Consider the following 24,106-nt stretch of genomic DNA (forward strand, 5'->3'; position numbering starts at 1 on the left):
AAGAAAAAAATCTATCCAAGTCTATCTATCTATCCAAATTTTTATAAAAAGGCTATTATCGGCCCCGTACGAGAGAGCAGAAGAGGAGAGCAGAGAGGGGAAGAGAGCGAGAGAGAGAAAGTGAAAGAGAATGAAACTGAAAGAGAATGAGTCCGGCAGAAGCAGACGACACTAAGTGTGAGATGGCATATGTAAGAGGCTTTTGAATGAGCGTGTGTGTGAGTGTGTGTGACAGGGTACAAGCCACTAGACAGACAGAGATGGAACAGATAAGGACACAGACAGAACAAGCTGTATCTAAAGTGTTTGCGTTCTGCCTAATAGTGGATCGACTGGCCCCACTGCACCCATTAAACCCCGTGACGCAACGGCAGGAGACAGAGAGGGATGGATTGCCACACACTCCCTCAGCTGGGTGAAAGGTGTGTGTGTGTGCAAATGTATAGCAATGACTGAACTTTTGTCAGTGGACCTTTTACAGTGTTAGGTCTATACATGTGTGTTTGTGTGGTTTTTGAGTTCATGTCACCTCCCAGTTTCTATTGTAACAATCTCTTTAGTGCACACATGCACACACACACACACACACACACACACACACACACACACACACACAGAGTTCTGCATTCTAATTTACCAGGGTGGTGAGTGGAGACTGCACCACCTGATGATGGCAGTGTTTCGGAGCTGTCCGGGGTGCTGAACAGAGATCAGCGTTTACCCTCTGCCATGGCTGACAGGCTGGCTGTAGTTCTGTCTACTTGAACCTATGTATGTCACCATGTGCCAAGGCTGTGCTTAGCATTAAAGCTGCACTGGGCAAGATTTGTATGTAAAAATACACCCATCTTATCTGCCTGAATCACAAAGTAGGGCTGCAACAAAGTAGCGTGTCCCATCTCCACTAACTGAGACACCACAGATTAGGCCTATTTGCCTAAATTACTATTATTATTTTATTTATTTATTTATTTTTTCAGGTATGGTCACTGGTGGGAAATCTTCTCCACACACAGAAAGTGACGGATCAAAACTTAAGAGTGAAATACAAACAATCTCCTAAACAGCAGAGAGTGAGCGCTCCGTCCAGAGAAAGATGGCTGAACCTCTTCACCTCCTCCATCCCACCACACACAGAAGAAGACATTTCTTTCACTGACATCATGTTACATCATTTCTGGGTAATGAAGTCCTCAAAACTCACACAGTTACCTTTCGTTGCCATTTGGGGCCTTCATCATAACTTCATCATCAACTACCGTTACTGTCCTGCAGCTAAACTAATCATGTCCCCCATCAAAACGGTGTGCAAGCACACACACGCATACACACACACACACACTGAATTAGACCTCCAATAGTCTATTTTAGCAGCAGTAATTCATTATTCATTTGAGGGAGAATCTAATTTTCTCCCCTGAAGATCGCATCCTTTCCCTACCCCTTTCTAAACCTTACCCACTTCCCACCTACACACACTCATCCCTGAAGTGTTCCTTTGAGACTTATGAATAAATCAGAGAGTTTACCGGCAGCGCTCTCCCAAACTGCCATCTGTTCCCTCTGGGACGGCGTCCTTCCTCTCAAACTACAGCAGCATTGTTGCGCTGGTGTCCCGTTACCCAGCCAGGACGCCTCGCTTCATCAGAGGTCGCTGGGGCTGACTGATGCATTGGGGACACAGGCGCTTCCTCTTCCTAGTATCATCCAATGTGTTTTTGTTTTTTTGTTGGATTCGCTTTCTGTGGCCTTTTTTATGCCAGAAGTCAAGGTCGATGGCATAGAGGCTACAGTTGTAGTCTACTAGGATAAGCTAAACATCAGTCTGGTGGAATAGAATAAACAGGTCAGGGTGCTAGCGGACGTGAACTGGCTTCACCACAGTTTCCCTTCCCATAGTTTTACAAGTCTTACACAAGGCGCTCTAGGTCTGCTGTCAAAAAATAGACCTACTGTAGCATTCAAAATTTGAATATCATATGTGACATGTCAGAAAATACTGGCTTGACGTACTTTAAACAATAATGTGAGAATATGTTTTCATGACAGACAGCTCAGTAACCTGGTTACACAACTATAGAGCTCAGGAATTTTCCTCATGTCACCTACCAAGTAACTTCCTTTTCTTTTCTTTTTTTTTCTTATGAACTCTGCACAGGTACAGGTAAAAAGCACAGGTAAAAAGTCCTGTTGTACACTGTGCTAGCCAAAGCTATAGGCCTGTGTCTATGGGCCCAAAAAGTGGTGCCATTACAAAGTCTTGAATTTTTCCATTTCCAGATATTGTTTCCTGGAACTACATCTAGTATACCCAATTTTAACAAAAAATATAGGAATAGTATTTAGTTCAAAGAAGTATGAACTGAATCAAGAGGCTTGAAGATGTTCTAGATCTGTTGATGTTTAACTGTATGACGCTGGGGCTAGCCAATATGTCAACAGGCTAGGCTATATGATATAGCAGTGGGGAGTGCCATGTGTGCTGTGCCAGGTGCAACCTCTCAGATTAAACAAGGGAAGGGAGATAAGGTGATACAGTCAAAGAGGGAAGGAGGTTGTGTGTCTGCCTATTGCCTTACAACACCATGAGTGCGTACATTTTAGGATGACCCAGTAGGAATCACACCCCAAACCCTGGCAGTGTGAGTACCACACTCAGGACCACCAGGTGCTCACATGTTGGCACTTAAATCTCTACACAAACACACAATACACACCCACAGACAAACACACACAGAGCAGAACATCAATCGCAATCCACCAGTAATTTCTTCATTTAATCTGATCTGCATTATCTGCAATCCTAATTAGCCACTCACCAACGAGAAGAGACAAGCCCGTTCCCCCAGTGGTTTCAGCCTGGCAGGCTGAGTAACTCAGACACACACTGACAGCGCCGGGGGTTTCCTAATGATCCAACCACGCCTGAACAACCTGACTAACAAGCCTAACTCCTCTCTTTCATACTCTCTCTCTCACTGTCTCTCTCTCTGCAATAGGTTGTGACCCTAATCTTAGAATTTGCACCACAGCGATACACAAGCCAGCATGAACCTAATGTCTTACCTTAAAGAATAATGTAGACGGGCAGATGCAATATGTCATTGCTCAATGGAAAGCTTTCTCCAACAAGCAGGAGCTTTGGAAACAGCCTCCGCTCACTGGATTAATTGGGTAATATTCTGACAAGGCCTACTAAGAGGTGGGGTGAGCAGGCATTTGCCTCTGTGTGTCTATGTGTGTGTGTGTGTGTGTGTGTGTGTGTTAGAGGGAACCATTGCTTCCTTAAGGGATTGTGTGAATGGGCTCTTTTGTGTGCCGACGTCATCGTGTTTTCACCCACTCAGCTAAGCAGGCAGGCTGAAGTCTTGCAGAAAAGTTCAACATGGCCATTGTGGTGAAACGACATGCCAGCACACGACACAGTCCCACTGCCAAGGGTCAGACTGTGTGAGTGTGTGTGTGCGTGTGTGTGTGATTGTAAAAAGGGTGTCTGTGGAATGTTTGTGTGTATGGGTGCGTGGGCGCATGATAGCTAGGCACACACTAGCCTAAGTCTAAGTGTATTTACCCATTCCAGATAATGGCGTAATCAAATGCTTGCAAAAGCTCTGAGGAGTCTTAAGCATGATTTCACTGAAAGTGAGAGCACAAAACACAATTGGCTGGATTATGTGGATCAGACTGCAGCTTTTTTTTTCTGTGCATGGTGACACAAACTATTGGCAGACATGCCAGTCACCAACCTGTTTCTTTGTCCATTATAAGCTCTCTAGGTGTTTCTGACTTGGACTGCAAGTTATACTGTATATGCAGTAGCTAATCCATTCAATGACATGTGCTGCAGCTTACCATGTGTATCTTGGTTACAGGTGGAATAAGGAAGCTAAGGCACAACATTTGCCCTTTTCACCCCTCACTCAACAGCCTACTGAGTTCATAAATATCATCTTTACTTGAGATATCTTTTTTAACACCATAATGACGTAGACTTGTGTCCTCCTTGCTTGCATATTCTGGGAAATATGGCTTAGGGGAGGGAGACAGTGTGTCTGTGTGCTCTCAAATCACATCGGACCATCCTTGCGAGACAATAGCATCTCTGTGTACGTACAGGCGCTCCCTAATGGACCTCCACAATTTGATAACCGTTGCCATGGGCCAATTCACTCCAGCAGTGCAAACAGGCCCTACAATTGGCCAGCATGGGAAGCAGCTTGAGGTTTTGAAAGTTAGAGTGAGGAGGACTGTTGAGAGGGGTGTGTTCACTGATTTTAAAAATGAATAAGAATACATCCTATTTAGCTGCCATTTCTTTATCATAATTGTACAAATTTGTCAGAAAAGCATAGGCAATGTAAAAAAAATGTGTGCTGATAATGGGTTCATCCCGGTTCATCCCCAATCTAAGCTATTCATGTGCACATTGCTCACTGACAGAACTATTGTAACGAAGACAGTTATAAATGATTCATTCCTTATTCCAGTTTCTCACTGAGCACAACACACATACTGCATGGTGAATATAGATTTCATTACTATTCATTAGTGCATAGGCTGGTGTCAAGGTATTAATTTCTCAATAGTGAGCCAGAGACACGCTCCAAACCAAGCGCTCCAAACCAGTGTCAAGCTAGCCAGAATGAAAAGATAATTTCCGGTTACAACTTCCAAAATAAAACCACGTGTTGCAATGTTTTTTTGAGTAATACAAGTACCAGACTAAAATCCAGAAAATATCTACGGAGGAATCTGTATTGTCTTATCCAAAATCTCCTTTCCACAGCATATATTCAGAACCACATAGGCAAGGGTGGAAGTAATAAATTACAATTACTGTAATTACTGTAACTGAGTAGCGTTTTTCAGAACCTGTCTGTGTGAAAATGTCTTTTACTTTGAGCTGCTCAGCTTTACTTCAATTTGTCCAGTAATTCTACTCAAGAAAAAGTTAAACAAAGTAACAGTAGGCTACTTAAACTTTTAGTACTTTCTCCACTTCTAATGGTTCCGTTCCTACTGTTAACTACAAAGTCGAGTAGCTTTATGTTACTGTAATTTAATAGAAGAGATTAGGCAGATGATCAATTAAGGAGTGAGCGAGATGATCTCACATTCAAATAAACTGATAATTAATTAGGACTATATATCATCAGCGTATTCCACCGTGGGACTACAGAATCTAGAATTGTTTTTTACGAGTGACAAATAATAGGCTTTTACTTTGAAGGTCAAGCCGCCTTACTTCCGGGTGTTTTCCTGTCTATCTGCGAGAGTTTGACGCAGCTGCTGCATCCCGCACATCTGGGCATCCGCTCACATCATAAAAAGGGCACGTCAACGAAACAAACGCTTACCTCGGGATGTTTCGCCCCCGGTACTCCGGCTACAGCCACGGAGGAACGACGCGGAACGCCGTTGAATTCAGGCACGCTCTGAAACGGCGCTTTGCAGTTGAATTCCCGCAGCGGCTCGAATCTGTCCGCTGATATTGCTTTCTGTAATCTGAGCCCGGAAGTGACACGCGCGTCGTCACCCTGTGTTATTGCACGAGGAGAGGGGGGGCATTCCCTGCTTTTTGATTGGACTCGTCAAGGTGGCGCGTGCTGGGGGCCGGTCCGTGGTGGAAAGGAGGCTCGAGGTTACTGTCGTTCAGAGGGAGCTAGAGCACGCGCGCGCGCTATGGTCTAGTCCCAGCTGCAGGTTGTTTGAGGTGTAAAAAGAGCATAAGCATTGTCATTTCTATCCCTAAGGTCAAGGTAATGAGAATGTTTTAATGGGAAACACTAATGCCCCAGTATAAAAGGTCAGTCAGGTTACAATTCTTGTGAAAGCTGCCTGCAGTATGGTGTAAACAGTTCGTTCCATACCAAGATATGAATGTAACCCTTTGTAAATGTCAGATGAACATCACCAACACAACACATCACCTCCTCAGGAGCCAGGCATAGGTTTTCTTACATATCTTTTGCCCCGGATTATATGCACTTAGTTTAATTAGGCATTGCCGTAAGCTTATTTCACAGTGTACCAAGGGACTCTTGGGTCGTTGGGTGGTTGGATTTCATCACATTCTTCCAGCTACTCTGATGACATGACATGGGTTTGGCAACTCTTGCTAAAGAAAGCCACGGTCACTTTCCAAGTACAGTCAATGGATTTGTGTTATTCAATACATTACCTAGCTGGCAATATTACTTTGTGGTCTTATCAGTTGCCTTGAGAATTCTCATCAGTCCTTCTCAATTCAGTTCAATTTCAAATGTGTCAACTCTTAAACTTATTCTTCTATTCTTTTTATACCGTATGCTGGCATAAGTTTGACGAAAAATCATAGTAATGTTCAAGGACTTACAGTTTGCACAAACCTTATTGTACTTTTTTTACTTTTTTATCTCCTATGTTGTCCCTTACAATAGCCTATATAATGTTTCAACAATATTCCTATAAGGACTTCTAGTTTTGTTGTGATATTTGTACAGCATCCTTCTAAAATGTATTGTAGGACTATTGTTCTTTTTTGTTCGAGGATACGGTGCAGCTTTTTCAGCAATAACAATACACTCCTCAGCATCCCATGTGTCAGAGTGTTCTAAATTTAAACTTCTTGTGACATGATTCAAATGCCTGCTCTGCTGGCAGGTAGGTGTGTGTGTGTGTGTGTGTGTGTGTGTGTGTGTGTGTGTGTGGGGGGGGGGGGGGGGGGGGGACTTGTGACCCAGCATCTGACCCATTTGGTACAGATGACTATCAGAGAACTTGCGTTCCTTTTTTCTTACACAGATATTTCACAATAAATCCATGAAATCAAGCACTACACTGAAAGTTTCAATTCCTTCCGCTTCGGATGTTCCTCTTCTTTGACACACACACACACACACACACACACACACACACACACACACACACACACACACACACACACACACACACACACACACAGAGTTGATGAGGGCGGGGAATGCACTTGTCTGGCAACCTTCTGGTTACAAGCCCGGCCGTATGGCAGTATGATGCGTATGGCAGTATGATGATGACATGATATTATCTGGGGGATTTGAGGAAAGAGGAATAAAGTTGAGTATTATCTGATGTACAATATGTCATGTCTGTCATGCAATATGATTATTGATTATATTTATTATATCTCTCTTTCTTTGTGTGTTGTTAGACTCCAAACAAACTGGAGTGGGTCTGAATGTGCACGTGTGTGTGTGTGTGTGTGTGTGTGTGAGTCAGTGAGAGTGCCACTGACAGCCTGATGATGACTCACTGATCCACTCTCTCATGCATCGGCTGAGTGAAATATCAAGGGGACAGAAAGACAAGCAGACTGACAGATTCACTGGCTGCCTGCTATGAGAAAAATGAAATGTAATGAAATGGGGCATGCTGCTCTCCTCCCTCTCATCAGAGTTATGCTAATTATTCATTCCCACCACTCCTTCAGCAAATTACTGATGGGAGAATATGCATAATCCGCCATCCAAATGTATCTGTCATTGGTTTTAGCCACTAAACACCCAGTCAGATGACTCGGGCACATTCTTTCAAATCTCTAATCTGAACACCATCTGTTATGCTCAGTAGTCATGTGCAGAAATCATGAGGGATTTTCTCGTATAAGGCCATGCATGGTGTTACTTCTGTATTTTTATTTTGAAAGTTGGGAGAAAAAAAGGTTTTGAAAGTGAAAAAAGGTTTGAAAGTGAAAAAAACTCTTTTCTTTCAACCTTTTCTTTTTCAACCATTTCTCTTTCAAAGTAAAGACACAAAAGCACCTCCATAGGCATGTAGCTGCTTCCTATGTTCACATGGCCATATGGGCAAATGATTCAAGATGCACTCATTCACACATTGTCAAATTCATAAGCCTGGAGCATGTGCTGTAACAGACATTTGATGATTTACATATGAATAAAAATAACTAAAATGCTGTTCGTTATAATTTATGGTCTCATGTGAGGACAGGGATGCTATCATAAGAGTCGTTTGATTAACAATAAAACTGTAAACACTACAGCTTTTAATTGTTTTTACTTTTACATTCCCTATAATATTATGTTGCTGCAACTTTACCAACATCCAGAGGCACAGAAGGGGGCTAATCATTCTCAAATAGGCTAGGGCCACTGAGCCACATTGAGTATAATACTTCTCCCTCATGGAAATACATACTGTACACACACACACACACACACACAAATGCTGTATGTTTACATCAATTAAGTTGCCATACACATTAAGATACTTACTGAATATCACCACAAGTGATATTCAATCAATCTGCTGATGAACTTTCATGTTTTCACTGCACTGAGTAGCAGAAACCCCCACTTCCTCTGAACATATGACTTGGTTAATAGTTCTAACAGTCTTTGCTTATCAGCCTTGAATATCATCGGTCCCTTAAAAACGAGTCTGTTCCTGTTGTCAGTTCATCTCCTTATGACCGAAAACCCAACACCCACAACCTGAAATGTAGAAGGACTTAGTGGAGATGGAAAAACCCCAAACTTGTCGGCCACCTCATATTTTTAAAGGAGCTTTTGATTTCATATAATTAAAAAGTTAATGAGGTCACAGTTGCTCTCTGATTTGGTTGTTACTAATGAACACAAACCCAGGTTTCTTTTCCAAACGACTGACAGGCATCATCTCCTCTTCCTATCTTGTCCAACCATGATTGTTATAATTTTTTATTATTTGTTGTTGACTGTCAACAACAAGACAAATATCCCATGGGTCCAGATCACACCTCAATGTGCCTGGTGTGCAGGAGGGGACATGACAGAGCGGAAAATCACATTCAGTCGGGGTTCTGAACACTGAATGCTCTAGAGAATGGTTTCCAAGTAGTTCGCTTTACACTAAATCAACAATTCACAATGAAACTTTTTAATCATGGCATATCATAGTGCATGGCCTATCCAGTATAGATAGGCTACATGTTGAAAGATAAGTATACAGATACAGTATAATAAAATGTATCAATGAGCTGTTGGGAAGGCTGAATATTTTTTCCCACTTGGCATTATTGATGTGGACCACTGACCTGTATAATATTGCTTTGGCCTGTATTTGAGCTATTTATATACTGCTATATTAGAGGACTGTGGTTGTACTGGGCAGCGAATCCTAAATTTGAATGTGTGTATCTGTATGAATGTGAAGCAGATCGTTCCATGCTCCCTGGATTAATTAAGGTTAAGTCAGCCATACAGCAGAATCACAACATACACACACACACACACACACACACACACACACTGTACAATACTCTGATAGAGAGGAACGATGCGCACAGTGTATGGATACTTTATGAGCAATATAATAGGCTCATTGGTCTTGATTTACTCATAAATTTAATCTCTTTCACAGATTACCCAGGAAGAGAGTAAGGTGACCCGTATTACAGCTGACTGTAGGAGTCGACCAATGGGGAAGTTCATGGGTGTGAACTTGGGACTGTTAGCCTATATCTGACCCAGTGTCTCGTCTCATGGTCCACCACCACTATTCCTCTGTGACTATGTTTGTAAGTAAGTTTCAAAAGGAGATAAAGAAAGATGTCACATTATTAAGACATCTACACTGAATGTACAAAACATCAGACACGTTCTCTTTTCATGTAGTCCACTGATAAGTAATCTTGATAACAGTCATTATCCCTTATTGATTTCCCTTATTAAATCTATAGCCTACCAGTAACAAAGGAGGAGATAGAGATAAAGTGAAGCAGACCAGTCACAGAAGGATTTTTAAGCTTTGAGACAGCTCAGATGTGGATTGTGGGAAAGGAGCTGCAACTCAATATCAGGAAGACGTCCCTAATATTTTGTACATTCGGTGTATGTTAGACACCACATGTTAAAAACATTGGTTAAACCCAACTGAACATTAGGCTTTAGTTAGATGACTAAAACCAATGAGCAAACAGGTGTGCCTACCTGCCACTAATTGGAGGCATCCTCTGGCTAGCTAGCACTAGCATGGTTAGGCACACGGTTTAGCTGGAAGACAAGAGCAACATTTTATAACAGGAACAGATCATTTTTCTAATATAGCTATATAAAATTAATAGTTTCCTCAAAAAAATGTAAATAGAAATCATGTCAAACTCATTCCAGACAGGAAGCCAATTAGTTAATTTGCTAACGGTAGCCAACAGTGGCGCCATCACCAGTAGGCCTACTACACTTTACCCAAGGGACACTTGTAGTGCCACTGCCAATACATATAGACTCATTTGTTATGAATTGTTGAAGGATTTACTAAGAGAAAGACATTATAGTTTTGTTTGAACTGTAAATAATCTTACATTAGCCAAAGTTTTGGAAATTAAAGAAAATGCCAAAGTCGAAAGAGTGCCGGTGTTCTGTGCAGGATTGCCTCCCAGTACACGAATCTCCCCCCAGTGTAAACACGAGTCGTACAATCCTGCCTCTCGTGCCGCGCTGCCCCCTGTTGTAGTATCATATTTTAGCCGCCAGGTGTCATCTGCACACAAAGGCACAACATGGTACGAGTGTGTCTACTGTAGGCTTGCTGTACTAAGATGTTCCCATGAACACCTGTCAGGTCCAGTGGCCATAAGCACAAACACAAAGAAACACTGACATAATTGTGAGACATGCCAAACTGCACTGAGAAGCAACTATTAGGGCCTAAACCTTGGCCTACATCTATTTCACTTGCCTAATTTTCACAAACTATAACAAACTATACTAATTCTATAATGAAAGTTAGAAGGCATAAAACTATCACAGCAAAACAATAAGTCTCTATACAAATAGTATGTAAACATTATAATGATACCATAACAGATGAAACAACAACAACAATATCATAAAGTATGATAAGGTCATTATCATCTTTATAAATCCCTATAGAATATATAGGGATTTAGGGACAAAGGGATTTATAGGAATATTATATTGGTTTTTGTTAAGGGTGAACTATGATTTACAACCTGGTTGAACAAACACACACACACACACACACACACACACACACACTGAAGAACTCAAAACTGAGGAAACCATGAGATACTAATAGGGATACCTACCTTGATAATAAACTACTTTTGGTTAGAAAGTAAAAGGCAGTGGAAGAGGTCAGATGTGCTTGTGGCAGGCTGGACTCTGTAGGTTCAAGACTTTGGCTCCCTCATGTGGTTCAATCTGTGGAAGAACAATAGAAAAAGTCCGATATTATACGTTTTTGTACCTCATACCAATGGGCCACTAACTGCTTTATTGTTAAAAAAATAATAAACAGCATGAACAGGAAACTGAATAAAGAAAACAACTGCAAATACTATCTGCATATATTTATACTATGACATATTCTGAGAGTCAGAGAAGAGCAGTATTTTAATTAAATGCATCTGAAATATGTATTCAATTTATTTTGCATGTTTTGTAGTTTGTCTAAAAATTTCCAAACTAAATTTGTGTGAAGAGACTTGAAAGTAGTATTTTTTGTATTTTAAAATATGTGTAAGATTGTTTGAAATAAATATCGAGTACATGTAGGATGTCACAATGGTTTGAGTTTTTATTTTGGTCATTTTTTGGTTGGAACTGTTTTAATTTTGGTTATGGTTTGATATCGTTTTTCTTTGTGGGTGTCATTTTTAAACCACCAACAGGGATGGAATTTCAGTCGTTACATTTGTGGACACAGTGTTTCCAAAGTAAGTCGTAGTATTGAACGCAATACTGACAGGAGGCTGGTTTTCAGTCAGGCACCGCTCTAGACAGCTACAGCCGGCTCGTAGGGTCCTTTTCCACAGGGCTGAGGAGGATTAGCAGCCAACAGCCAACATGCCGACTGTCGGTGTCAAAAGGGATCTTCTCTTCCAAGCTTTGGGCAGAACATACAGTAAGTCATTCTTACTACATGTTCAATTATTGGACATACGGTCTGTTTCGGTAACGAGCGTCCGTTTGACGCTGGAAAATAAACCGAGAACTGTCTAAGCTCGTTAGCATGCCAGTTAGCAACGTAGCAGATGTTTATGAATGGAGCGGCTACCGAGTTAGCTTTGCCACTGCTGTCTTCTTAAATAAATACAGTCATGTATTTCATGGCAGTACTGACTAAATACTAGATATTAATTTAGTTTTACACTATTCTGCGCTGTTGTGGTTAGAATTGTTCATAGTGTCCAACTTGCTGACATGCTGACATCTCCGCGTTAGATTTCAACGTGATTGCATCATTTCCTGGCTCCTGTCATTTAAACTTAGATAGATTACTGATCAGAAACTGTAGTGGGTACTTGGTAGGTACAGTATATGACTTGTTTTAATTATGACTTTCTGCCTTTTTCTAGCCGATGAGGAGTTTGACGAGCTGTGTTTTGAGTTTGGGCTGGAGCTGGATGAGATTGTAAGTAAAGTGACTCCACAAGAGATGAAGCCAGTCTAATGATCCTATTGAGTGTCCTCTCATTAATTCCAGATAAGTGCTGATCAGTCACCTAAGTAAATAATGTAAAAAAAAGTATTACTGTACTACAACATATAAGCAGTGGCCCCTCTGCTCTGACCCCCATGCAGACCTCAGAGAAGGAGATAATCAGTCGTGAGCAAGGCGACTCCAAGGCGTCCGGAGCGTCTGACGTCATCCTGTACAAGATCGATGTGCCAGCCAACCGCTATGACCTGCTGTGTCTGGAGGGGCTGGTCCGGGGACTGCAGGTCTTCAAGAACAAGTGAGTTGTGTGTGTTGGCATGGGCAGACTATGTGATGGACACTAAACCCCTGGACATATTCAGGAAGAAACACCTTTTCAGTTTAAATGACTATGCATTAACAGCGTTAGTTAAAGCATTCTTGTGGGTGAGGGCGTGTGTTTTGTTCCTGGTTGTGTCAAAGAAGGTGTATAGACACAAGTTCATTCTCCATATTGGGTTTGGTGCATACTGACTGCATTTGTGTACTCAGGATGGAGGCCCCTCGCTACAGGCGTGTCAGCCCCACCAGCGGAGAGCCTCAGAGGCTGATCATCACTAAGGAGGTGGGTGGAAACATGGACTTGGGGATCAACTGGAAAATCTTACTGGAGATCAAATCGTTTACCGTAAACTGAAGCTAACCACAGGTGTCACTGTCTTGTCCATTGGTCAGAATGTGGCAATAGTCTTTGGATAACTGTGTGTCCTGTGTGTGCCTGTGCAGACGGCGGCGGTGCGACCCCACGCTGTGGCGGCGGTGTTGAGGAACATCACCTTCACCCAGGAGCGCTACGACAGCTTCATCGAGCTGCAGGAGAAGCTCCACCAGAACATCTGCAGGTGAGATCAGCCGCTGCCTTAACCTCACTCGCTTATTGTTGTTGACTGCATCATTGTGGCTGCAATGCTGGATGATGTCACCTTGACTGCTGTTTGTGTGTGTGTGATTGATGACTCACTGTTGTTTTAATATTGTTCCACCATTAACCGATGTATCTGCAGGAAGAGGTCCCTGGTGGCAATCGGGACCCATGACCTGGACACCATCTCAGGCCCTTTCACGTACACGGCCAAGCCTCCTGGAGACATCTGCTTCAAACCCCTCAACCAGACCAAAGAGTACACCGCCACCCAGCTCATGAGCCTCTACAAGGTGAGCAGCTGATTGGCTGGACAGCAGTCAGATGGGCAGTTATGTGCTGCTATAGCTTGTCCACACTTAACCCAATGCTGTGCTCCCGATCCCTACAGACTGACAGCCACTTGAGGCACTACCTTCACATTATTGAAGACAAGCCAGCGTACCCAGTCATCTACGACAGCAACGGCGTCGTCCTGTCCATGCCTCCCATCATCAACGGTGAGTGCTGTGGTTTTCATGTCTCCCTCTTCACCTCTGACCAAATGGATTCTGATTTGTAATTTTTAACAAACACTTATTTCTGTCTTCCAGGGGACCATTCAAAAATCTCCCTAAAGACAACGAACGTCTTCATTGAGTGCACGGCCACAGACGTAACCAAGGTACGGCTAAGAGGAGAACAGAGAAATGAGAATTGCCCGAATAACATGAAGCCTCCAGTCACTGTTATTGGTGAAAACTGACTTAAATCTGACCATGTTCCCTCCAGGCAAAGATCGTACTGGACATGATGGTGACCATGTTCAGCGAGTACTGTTCACAGCCTTTCACGTGAGTCCAATATCTGGCTTCTCATCTGTGTATTTATGTATCCAATTAGAAAGGCTGAATGGAAACAGCCAGTTGGTTTTCGATGATGAATAGCAATGGGAGTGCATTTGTTCAATCAATAAATAACAATGAAGGCTTGGTTCAGTCTCATTTCACAACAGTTCAAATGTGTTTTTGGACTTGACTAATGTTCTGTATGGACAGTAGTTTGTGCAGTAGAATCTTGGCAAGTGTATTTCTTTGTATTTGTCCTCAGACAGTATGAAATATGGCCAACATTAGCCGACTCTGAAGAACAATAACAACTTGCCCAATTCTTGAAAGCCTCTTTCCATTTTTCTTGTGGATGTGTTTTCTGTAGTAGCTCTGTTCTACGTTCAGGATGCTGATTTATTCTCTTCAGTCCAGCTGAAACGCGCCTGATTCACATTGTAATTTCAAAACTTCTCTTAATGGTTAGATGGAAGCACAGCTATTGTGAGGATAACATTTTCTATATTCTGTCTCATCTCCCCTCTTTATTTCTCCTTAAGGGTGGAGGAGGCTGAGGTGGTGTACCCAGACGGCAGGACCTGTGTATACCCGGTACTGCATACATTCCCACTACAACCAGCTTGTAGCAGGTCCTATGTAGTTTACTGTGAGATATATTCCTCCTAGGTTTGTCTAATTTATGTCATTTCCCTGTTTGTACTGACTGTAGGAGCTGGCTTACAGGAAGGAGAGGCTGTCCAGTGACTTCATCAACCGCAAAGTCGGCATCAGGTGAGCCATCTGAGCCGACTCAGTAACAACTGAAACATTATACGAAATGTATTTTACTATGGAGTGAGTGCTGTGTGGGCATCGGTCCACTTAATTATCTTTTATTAACTCAGGGAACAGCTGATGGAGCAACACCCTACTTCACACTCCCACAGTTCCACAGTTTCACACCTTCACACCTGGGGTTGTAAATGGGGGCAGTAATTAGGAACACTACCTTGGCACTCAAACTATACACTATGTATGTAGAAAAGAAAGAAAATACTCCATCTGAAGCACCTTAGTGGGCATTGACTGGGAATACAACGCACATCACACATTCTGTCACATTTCATATTTTTCTCATTTGTTACATAATGCATATACAGTATGTTCATATATTTAGAATTTTCCATTTATTTTCATACTGCATGGATTTCGTATTTTTGGTATATTTCCGTATTGTACATAGTTTTCATCCATTTTTTTCCCTGTGCATCTACTGTTATTTTGCGTGCCGTCATACATTCTATATTTCATAGATTTTCATTCCTTTTAGTCATCTATTTCATACTGTGTCGGTTGTGTTGTGTTTAATGACACCCCATTTTCATATTCTTTGCATATGTCTTCTGTTTTTCTTTGCTGTATTCTATTACTATTTGCTGCTGCAACAACCCAATTTCCTATATTTTGTTGTGCTAGACTTTCCTGTCTGAAGAGCACAAAGGCTCGAAACGTCACAAGATAGCCAGTATTTGGTAAATAAATGTATAAATGGGAGTAGTGCAGTGTGCGGACTACTTTATATTTTTCACATGCAAAGCCTTCCAAGCACGGGTAACTGTCAACATCCATCTCTTTATAGCTATAAAACTAAAGCAGTGTAAACCGCAGAGTAAACCGCTCCAAACATGCTTGGTGTGAACGCGCCCTAAGAAACATTCTGGATCCAACCTGTTGATGACCGGCCGTCTCCTCGCTCCTCCCTCCCCAGCGAGTCGACGGAGCGCATCGCCCAGCTGCTGACCAGGATGTGCCTGCTGTCCCAGCCCACGGGCGCCGGCGACGAGATCGAGGTGGAGATCCCTCCCACGCGCTCGGACGTCATCCACGCCTGCGACATCATGGAGGACGCCGCCATGGCCTACGGCTTCAACAACATCACCCGCACCACGCCACGCACCTACACCGTAGCCAATCAGGTACCTGGATTTCCCTCTGCGTGTGTGTGATTGATTGTGCACGTACCCAAATACCAATGTGACTCATCTAAAACATGGTGTGTGTTCTTATGTATTTGCTTTATATGTTCATAGTTCCCCCTGAATAAGCTGACAGAGCTGTTGAGACAAGACCTGGCCGCCGCTGGATTCACAGAGGCCCTCAACTTCGCCCTGGTGAGAAAAGAGACACAGACACGCACGCAAACACTCTTTTCCTCTCTGAAGTGCTGATAGTCATTTGTCCCCTCTCTCTTCCCCTAGTGTTCTCAAGAGGACATCGCAGACAGGCTCGGGAAGAAGCTCTCCGAAACCAGGGCCGTCCACATCTCCAACCCCAAGACCGCCGAGTTCCAGGTAACGTAGAGTATACAGCGAATAGATGTAGACCCTGGAGCACGGATTGAAACTAGAAAATAGCTGTTTAGTGGCTCCAAAAGCCATAAAATGTCCATCACATTTCTCCAAACAGCTTGTAAGTAGGAGATAATGAGGTAAATATTGGACGTTTGGACCCACAGTGCAGTCATTTGGCTACAAAACACAGATTATACTGCACAAGCTGTTTGGAGACATTTGAAAAAAAGATGGCAGTTAACAATAGTTTGAGAGAAGGCTGAGATTGGACTATGGCGCTGTAGGTTTGGTTTTCGTACAAACTTCAATAGAGTTTTTCGATTGACATGGGGTTCAGTTAATGCCTGAATTTTCATTTTGGGGTGAACTATTCCTGTACATCAGCTCACTTTGCTCAGAAAGGTTATTTTCTGGATTTGGAATGAGAGTACAAATAATATCCAAGGGTTTACAAATCATTCTCAAAACCATGTAGCAGAGCTTTAAAGGAACTTTCAAGGCTTTTTTGGCCCAGTCGGATTGGATCAATTTGCAGTTGTGCACTGAGAAGACTAATACCGGTTTCACCTCTGTGTGTTTTGCATTCATGTCGATTGCTGCGTGGGTCATGCTTTACGACGCTGTGTGTGTTTAGTGGACACTACGAGCTAGTTGCTTCAATAGTTTCCTTGAGATAAGTGTCATTATCTTGATAGTAGTAGAGTGATCTGCTTTATTCTGCCTTGTTTTAAGATGTTGACACTTTGAAGAACTTAACAAAAACTGCAGATGAAGTTTTAAGAAAAAGGAGAAAAAGCCTAAATGACTTGCAGCAATGTTTTTCATTTTGAAAGACCTCTTATACTTTAAATGGCAAGCACAGAAAACAAGTCCTGGGGCTCCCATTTAATCATAACTAGGTAGGTAGGGCTGTGTCCATAAGAGGGCGCTCTCTGCCTCTCTGACTGACTGTCATGTTTCCAACGTCACTGCTGTTTTCCTCCACCAGGTGGCACGCACCACCCTGCTGCCTGGCCTGCTGAAAACAGTAGCAGCCAACAGGAAGATGCCCCTTCCCCTGAAACTGTTTGAGATATCTGACGTGGTGCTGAAGGATGAGACCAAAGGTGTGTGTGTGTGTGTGTGTGCATTATAAAGTGACAGCCCGTTTGACTTGCTTATCACATACAGTGGCCAACTCACCCTTTAAATTGAGGTTTGATAAGGGTTTTTGAAGCCCAATTCCCGTATCAATATTTGTGCACTGAAGCTGCCAATAGCTGATATTTTATGCCACAATTCAGTATCAACAATTTTTCTGCCCAAAACAAATTAAGTATTCAGTGTTTTTATTCTCACCAGGGAAGAAAACCCTTTGAAACAGCATTTAGACCATGGGATACTAAAACACTCCAGGTTGAAATCCAGGATAATACTACCACTAATAATAAATAATATTCATGCATTCTTGTGTGCAATCGATAAAAAAGTCACATTAGAATCAGTTCAGATTAATGGCTTCCAATAGACAACCAGTGTAGTATTGATCAACTCAACAATAAATATGTAATCAATCAAACTGAATCATATCCATCATATCAAAGGTGGACCACACTGACTGGCTGATATCGACCCAATATACTCTATATATCAGCAAGCCAATACATCTCTATAACCATATTCCCAATTTCTCAATCCCCCCCGGTCCAGACGTAGGAGCGAGGAACAGTCGGCGTCTCTGTGCCGTCTACTACAACAAGAGCCCGGGCTTCGAGGTGATCCACGGCCTGCTGGACCGAGCCATGCAGCTGCTGGAGGTGAAGCCGGCCCGGGGAGAGGGCTACCACATCCAGGCTGCAGACGGTGAGACGCCTGGGGGGAGGAGGGATGGGAACCAGCACCCGGGGATATGGGAATGTAGTACTTAAAGTGCTGTGTTGGTAAATTCCTCCTAAGGCTGGATTTATACAGGAAAAAGGAAATCCCAGAGCCCCTCTGTGATTCAAATCATGTTTATTTCCTCGCTACGCTGGTGAGGAACAAGACACGAATGTGGGTCGCGTGAGGTTAAAAGGCAGATTTCGTTGTGATTATGTAAATCCAGCCTATGATTAGGAGTGACTACGCAGCGTTGGACTTGTTACAACAGGTTTCCACTGGTCATGGAAGTTGTGGATATCATGGAGCTTTGAGAGGCGTATTCCAGACAGGAAAGTCAGGGAATTTGATGAATTCTCTGGGGAAGTCAGGGTGTATCAGGGAATTTTACAATTGGGTCACTTGACAGGAACATACCAGAATGTGTTTTACAGCTTGGTTCACAAAGTCATTGCAGTCGATGGGTTTTCAGTCCATCTGTAGTGGAAACCAGACTGTTCACCCCTTTAGAAAAATAACATGAACAAACCAGGAAGGAGGAACATTTTTAAGGTCATGGAAGCGCTCCAGGTTAGTCATGGAAAGTCATGGAATTTTACCTCAGGCCATGGTGTGAACCCTGCTCGTCACACTACTCCATATATTAGTTTTCTGTTGCACCAAAGTTGTTGATTGTATCTTCTTACCTTCAAAAATCGGGATAAGTTGGTTCCCCTCTTCTGTGAATGACTGGGGAAACCAAACAGCGTCGATGTCCAATGTTCTTGTCATCCTTTCGCTGGATATAATTGTGAATGCTTCCACCCAGAGAGTCAACTTTTCTACCATTTGTCATCTAGTTTAATGAGAGAGGACGAGGGGCTGTGAGCCAGAGCTCATTCCAGACCACTTTGCCGTGTTGCGCGTCTCTACTCTAATGATGAAATATATCTGAGTAAGAGTGCCAATTTTCAAAAAGTTCTCTCTCTCAAGACATCATGAATGAGATGGCTAGGTCAGCGTTCTTGCATCAGCACTCCAAACCTCAAAAGCTTTTGAAGAGTCTTTTTTTTTTCTCTCTGAACGGCTGCTTTTCACACTAATAGAGTACATTGATCCTGTAAACTGTATCATAAATGACTACTATATAGGAAAATGACATTAACCAGTTTTGACATGTGACAGGCACAGTTGGCTGTATGATTGTTAGGTTTCATATTTCTTATGAGCCCTTATGATCCAATGCTTTGAGATCAGAAGTCAGGCTTGAGGGACAGAAGTACCACACAAGCAAATTTTGGCTCTCATTTTCCTAAAGTAGCTCTCATAAATCATTTGGGTTTTGGATTCCTTGCTCCATCCTTCCTCTCTCCATCCTTTCTTTCTCTCGCTCTCTCTCTCCTTCTTTTTACTCCATCCTGCCCCCCCCACCCTTTCCCTTCTCCCCTTGGCTCGCTCGCTCCAAGGTCACACCACAGGATAGCTACATGGCTCTGCTGGCCCGTTCAGACAGCAGGCAAATCAATGGGCTCAAGTATCACTGAGGGAGATGAAGCGAGGCAGACAGGGGAAAGGAATAAGACGGAGGGAGATGGAGAAGAGGGGCAAATAGAGAGAGAGAGAGAATGCAAAAAGAGAGGGATGACAGGAGAGTGGTCGGAGGCGTGGGCGAGGAGGGGTGCGGGAGCGTGTGATGTCTGCAGTGTGGGAGAGCGCACGGGAGTCACGTCACCCGCTGCAGTGCCGTGCAGCGAGACAGACTGGCACATACAACACCCACCCACGGGTGCTCGCACTGCCCATCTGACACACACACACACACACACACACACGCACAAGCACACACACAGGGAACTAAAATGCTTTCGCTCTCACAGTGCGCACTGATGCACAAGTGTGCTGGACTCACACACACTCTGTCTCTCTCCTATGCTATTTTTTTTTTCCACTCTTCATGCACCATTAGTCTAATCCCCCCCCCCCCCCCCCCCCACACACACACACACACACACACACACACACACACACACACACACATATGTCAGCGTGTCCTTAACCCCATTACAAGGTCATGACCCCATCTAAGAGCTCACCTGACACACACACTCACCCACCTCTGTCCATCAGCAGGGTGCGATGGCACTATTAACCCCCTCCCACACACACACACACACACACACACACACCGCTACTAGCCAAGCCAAAGTCCACCACCACTCCCAGCTAGACTGAGAGCGATTGGCTAAGATGCCCGCAGTGGGAATACATGTCAGCTGGGTTTCCTCCACTCAAAGGGGAAAGGGGGGTGGGGGGGAGGAATATGCAGTCAGGGGATCAGAAGTGGAGGAAGAAACCACTTAAGAAGCAGATGCCCACGTTTCACTTAACAACTGTGTCCAATGCAGGGTCCTGGCCCATACACCCATCATGAGGGGAGACACTCTGCTCGTCCTGACTCCTCTCTGTTCAGTTAGTGACCTTGAGACCTTGAGGGTTCGGCCTACGTGGAGTTCTGAGAGCCAGTACAGATGTTATGGATGTGGACCTGCCGATATTCAAATATGGTTAAATCTGATCATTTATAGGTCAAATATTTCCAAAAATGACAAAGATTCAGTGTTTACCCCAGAATTGCGTTCTTGTCAGGGTGTAAAAAGCCTCTGAAACAGCATTTAGACCATCATGGGGAAACTAAAACTCTCCATTGAAAGCCGGGGTAATGAAATTATTCTTGATGGGCTGGCTGCTCATTAAGGCAGGGTGAGGCAGGCTTTTACAGACTTGACACCCCTGAAGCTGTTGAGTCATTGTGTGATTTCTCTTAGCAGACATTTAATAATAAAACATTGGCTAGCTGTGCTCAAGGAGGAACGTCCATCATATCGGAGGTAGACGACACTGACTGGCTGATTTCCAGGTCTTAATAAAAGGCCGGTGTCAGCCGGTTATACTGGCAAACTGATACATCGGTCTAACTCCACTTCTTGCTGAGAGCTTCGCTGAAAGTTAGAGCAGAGTGGGCGGAAGTGGCTTGGCTCAAGTGTAGGATTTTCATTGACTGATTGGTTATTTAAGATGTACCAGAGCTATTTATATGGTTGCCATGGCACCCTGCTCGGGGTACAAGTACATGACGTGTGCGTCCACGCAAACACACTCCACCGTTTTAATACGCTTAACAGACGCAGCGCAGGCAAATGAAGCAAATGGTAAAAAGTCCCTACTGTAGTTGCCTGAGCGCGCACACACACACGCACACACACACACACACGTTCCCAAGCACAGCCCATGTATTTTGTAAGCCTTCATCCATAGTGATGAGTGAACATCTAAGCAGTGGGCTCTGGAACCCATTAGCCAGGCAGCGTGGGAAGGAGCAGTGCACCATGGGAAGATGCCATGTCTGTGTGTGGAGCTGTCGCCATAGCAACCCTGTATCTCGTTAAAGTCTCTGACCAGTTTGTGTGTCTGTCTGCATGTTTGTGAGCAAAGTGAGCAAATGCCTCTCAGATTGACAAGGGTGTTTTCATCTCACTGGCTATTGAGGCTTTTTATTCAAATCTGGACTGTGAAGAATTTGTCTCAACGACCTCCTTGACACCTGGCATTGACATGCATACAGTGTGACTGGATCAGTTGTGCTACTCTGTTGCTTAATACATTGATGTTTCAACCTATAGCCAGTTCTTGAAAGCTTTTACATTTGCTGCTCAAAAATGGATTGTCATTATAGTCACAGATGGGAACAATTGAGATGAGGTGTTTACTGTCAGTGTTAAATGAGGTAAATATTACGAAAGGAAGTGGCAAGGGAAAGAGAAATCTGTTTTCAGTGTGCATTCCAGACATGTATTTTAATGCCAGGTGTAAATGTAATCCAGCTAAATCATATCTGGACACAATCTGGATACGAAATTCATGTCAGCGCCAGATGGAATGGAGGCCTAATCCATTTGGTACAGTGTCTCTGTACCAAAACCACAGAGCACATTTTTTTTCCCTAATATTTTTCCCTTTTTTCCTTTTCTCTCAGATTCCACCTTTTTCCCCGGCCGCTGCGCAGAGATCTTTGTGCGCGGGAAGAGCGTAGGACGCCTCGGGGTCCTCCACCCGGACGTCATCAACCGCTTCGAGCTGACCATGCCCTGCTCCGCCGTGGAGATCGACATCGAACCCTTCCTGTGATTTCACATTCCTAAACCCCTACGCATAAAACGCACAGCAGTCTCAGCCCAGATCAGTGCAGTACAGGAATAATTGAGAAAATATGATATGGGGCTTGAAATTCATGTTTAAAAGACTCTTTTTCTAGATCACAAATTGACATTTGAGAGGGTATTTGGCTTGTGTGGTTGAATTTTGCCCCAGATTATCTGTTCAGCATGGGAAAAGTGATGAACCGCCTGGTGCAGCATCATGTGGAGCGCCAGTGTTTTATATCAGTGATGTGGCTGTTTTTCCAAAAGTCAGAAGAATTAAAATGAACAAGAATCCATTGTGCCTTGAGTTTGTGGTGTGATTGGTGTGCATGTGTGTGTGGGCATGTGCATGCATGTCTGTTCTTAATTTGGGTTATTTGTGCCTGGGGGTTAGCGCATGGTAATTAAGCTCGGTGACTCATTACCTGTTGCTTTGTTGCCTTGGTTCTTCCAGTGGCCACACTGCTGAAACCCTGCTCACACACGACGTCCCCATGCAGGAGGTCATCAAGCACAAGTTCCCCACGCAAGACCGATCCCTGCGGGCCCCGCTCTCCCCGCCCGCCTCCACTAAAACGGTCTTCGGTGACATGAGCACACCGGCCGGCCTGAAAGCCCTCAACGATTTCTTGGTGGATAAAAGCTACATCGAGGGCTTCGCGGCGTCCCGGGCCGACGCGGCTATGTTCGACGCCATCCCCTCCGCCCCCTCGCCAGCCCTCTGCCACGCCCTGCGCTGGTACAACCACATCAAGACCTTCCACAGGGAGAGGGCCGGCCTCCCGTTATGCAAGAGCCAGTACGTCCACGCGACTAGTCCCCCCGCTTCACCCAAAGACGACGACGACGACGACGACGACGACGACGACGACATCGACCTGTTCGCCTCGGATGACGAGGAAGAGAGCGGCGAGGCAGCCAGGATCAAGGAGCAGCGCCTCGCCGAGTACGCGGCCAAGAAGTCCAAGAAGCCGGCCCTCATCGCCAAGTCCTCCATCCTGCTCGACGTCAAGCCTTGGGACGACGAGACGGACATGGCCAAGCTGGAGGAGTGCGTCCGCAGCGTCAGCATGGACGGGCTGCTGTGGGGGCAGTCCAAGCTGGTCCCAGTGGGCTACGGCATCAAGAAGCTGCAGATAGGATGCGTGGTGGAGGACGACAAAGTGGGCACGGATCAGCTGGAGGACGCCATCACCGCCTTCGACGAGTATGTTCAGTCAATGGACGTGGCCGCCTTCAATAAGATCTGAGTCACACGTAGGCCTACACACTTGCTGCAGTAAAGTTCCCTAAAAATGACATCTGTTGATTTCTGGTCTTGTTTTACGAGTCAGGCGAAACGTACCGGACTGTGACTGATCGGAAAATTACACTACTACTTCCCTGTCCATGTAATACGATAGCCAAATCTCAGGTCATTTGTTTGAAGAGGAAAATTTCCACTGTTTGGTCAAATCATTCTTTCCTACGTCCATCAAATAAAGCCATCCTAACTTTTGAGAGAGTACCTTGCATCTTTTTTGCATGTGTTTTACATGTTTAATATCAAGTTAAAAGTACATATAGACTTCCACAAGTCCACTGTATCTG

The 24,106-nt window shown here is 44.0% G+C and overlaps 2 protein-coding genes across 2 annotated transcripts in view; one reads left to right on the plus strand and one right to left on the minus strand.

The window, feature by feature from the left end:
• LOC139663413 (fatty acid CoA ligase Acsl3-like) overlaps positions 1–5,480 on the minus strand; it is a 35,098-nt gene extending 29,618 nt beyond the window's left edge. Inside the window, exon 1 of the mRNA XM_071542070.1 lies at positions 5,358–5,480. The gene's annotated coding sequence lies outside the window, so the exon portion shown is untranslated. The remainder of the gene's footprint in view (positions 1–5,357) is intronic.
• Positions 5,481–11,791: 6,311 nt separating this feature from the next.
• On the plus strand, positions 11,792–24,004 carry farsb (phenylalanyl-tRNA synthetase subunit beta). Its single transcript, XM_071542073.1, has 18 exons — positions 11,792–11,886; positions 12,341–12,396; positions 12,567–12,721; positions 12,955–13,027; positions 13,189–13,304; positions 13,467–13,617; positions 13,716–13,824; positions 13,918–13,988; positions 14,096–14,157; positions 14,691–14,742; positions 14,861–14,922; positions 15,899–16,106; positions 16,221–16,301; positions 16,389–16,481; positions 17,470–17,587; positions 18,171–18,323; positions 22,351–22,498; positions 22,971–24,004. Exons 1-18 carry the CDS (start codon positions 11,829–11,831, stop codon positions 23,764–23,766), a joined length of 2,562 nt encoding a protein of 853 aa, XP_071398174.1. The 5' UTR covers positions 11,792–11,828; the 3' UTR covers positions 23,767–24,004.
• The last annotated feature ends 102 nt before the right edge of the window (positions 24,005–24,106 follow it).

Source organism: Centroberyx affinis, unplaced genomic scaffold (genome assembly GCF_046629955.1).
Source record: "Centroberyx affinis isolate AG114_WGS23_722 - 3 ecotype Tasmania unplaced genomic scaffold, CSIRO-AGI_Caff_v1 ptg004008l_1, whole genome shotgun sequence".
In the NCBI taxonomy this organism is placed as follows: Eukaryota; Metazoa; Chordata; class Actinopteri; order Beryciformes; family Berycidae; genus Centroberyx; species Centroberyx affinis.

What these genes read in the sequence shown, in the direction of transcription:
- farsb (XM_071542073.1), top strand. Translation starts at nt 11,829, where the DNA reads ATGCCGACTGTCGGTGTCAAAAGGGATCTTCTCTTCCAAGCTTTGGGC. An exon ending in CATGCCTCCCATCATCAACG is followed by an intron (nt 13,825 to 13,917) that starts GTGAGTGCTGTG and finishes TCTGTCTTCCAG; the next exon opens with GGGACCATTCAAAAATCTCC. An exon ending in AGGCCCTCAACTTCGCCCTG is followed by an intron (nt 16,302 to 16,388) that starts GTGAGAAAAGAG and finishes CTCTTCCCCTAG; the next exon opens with TGTTCTCAAGAGGACATCGC.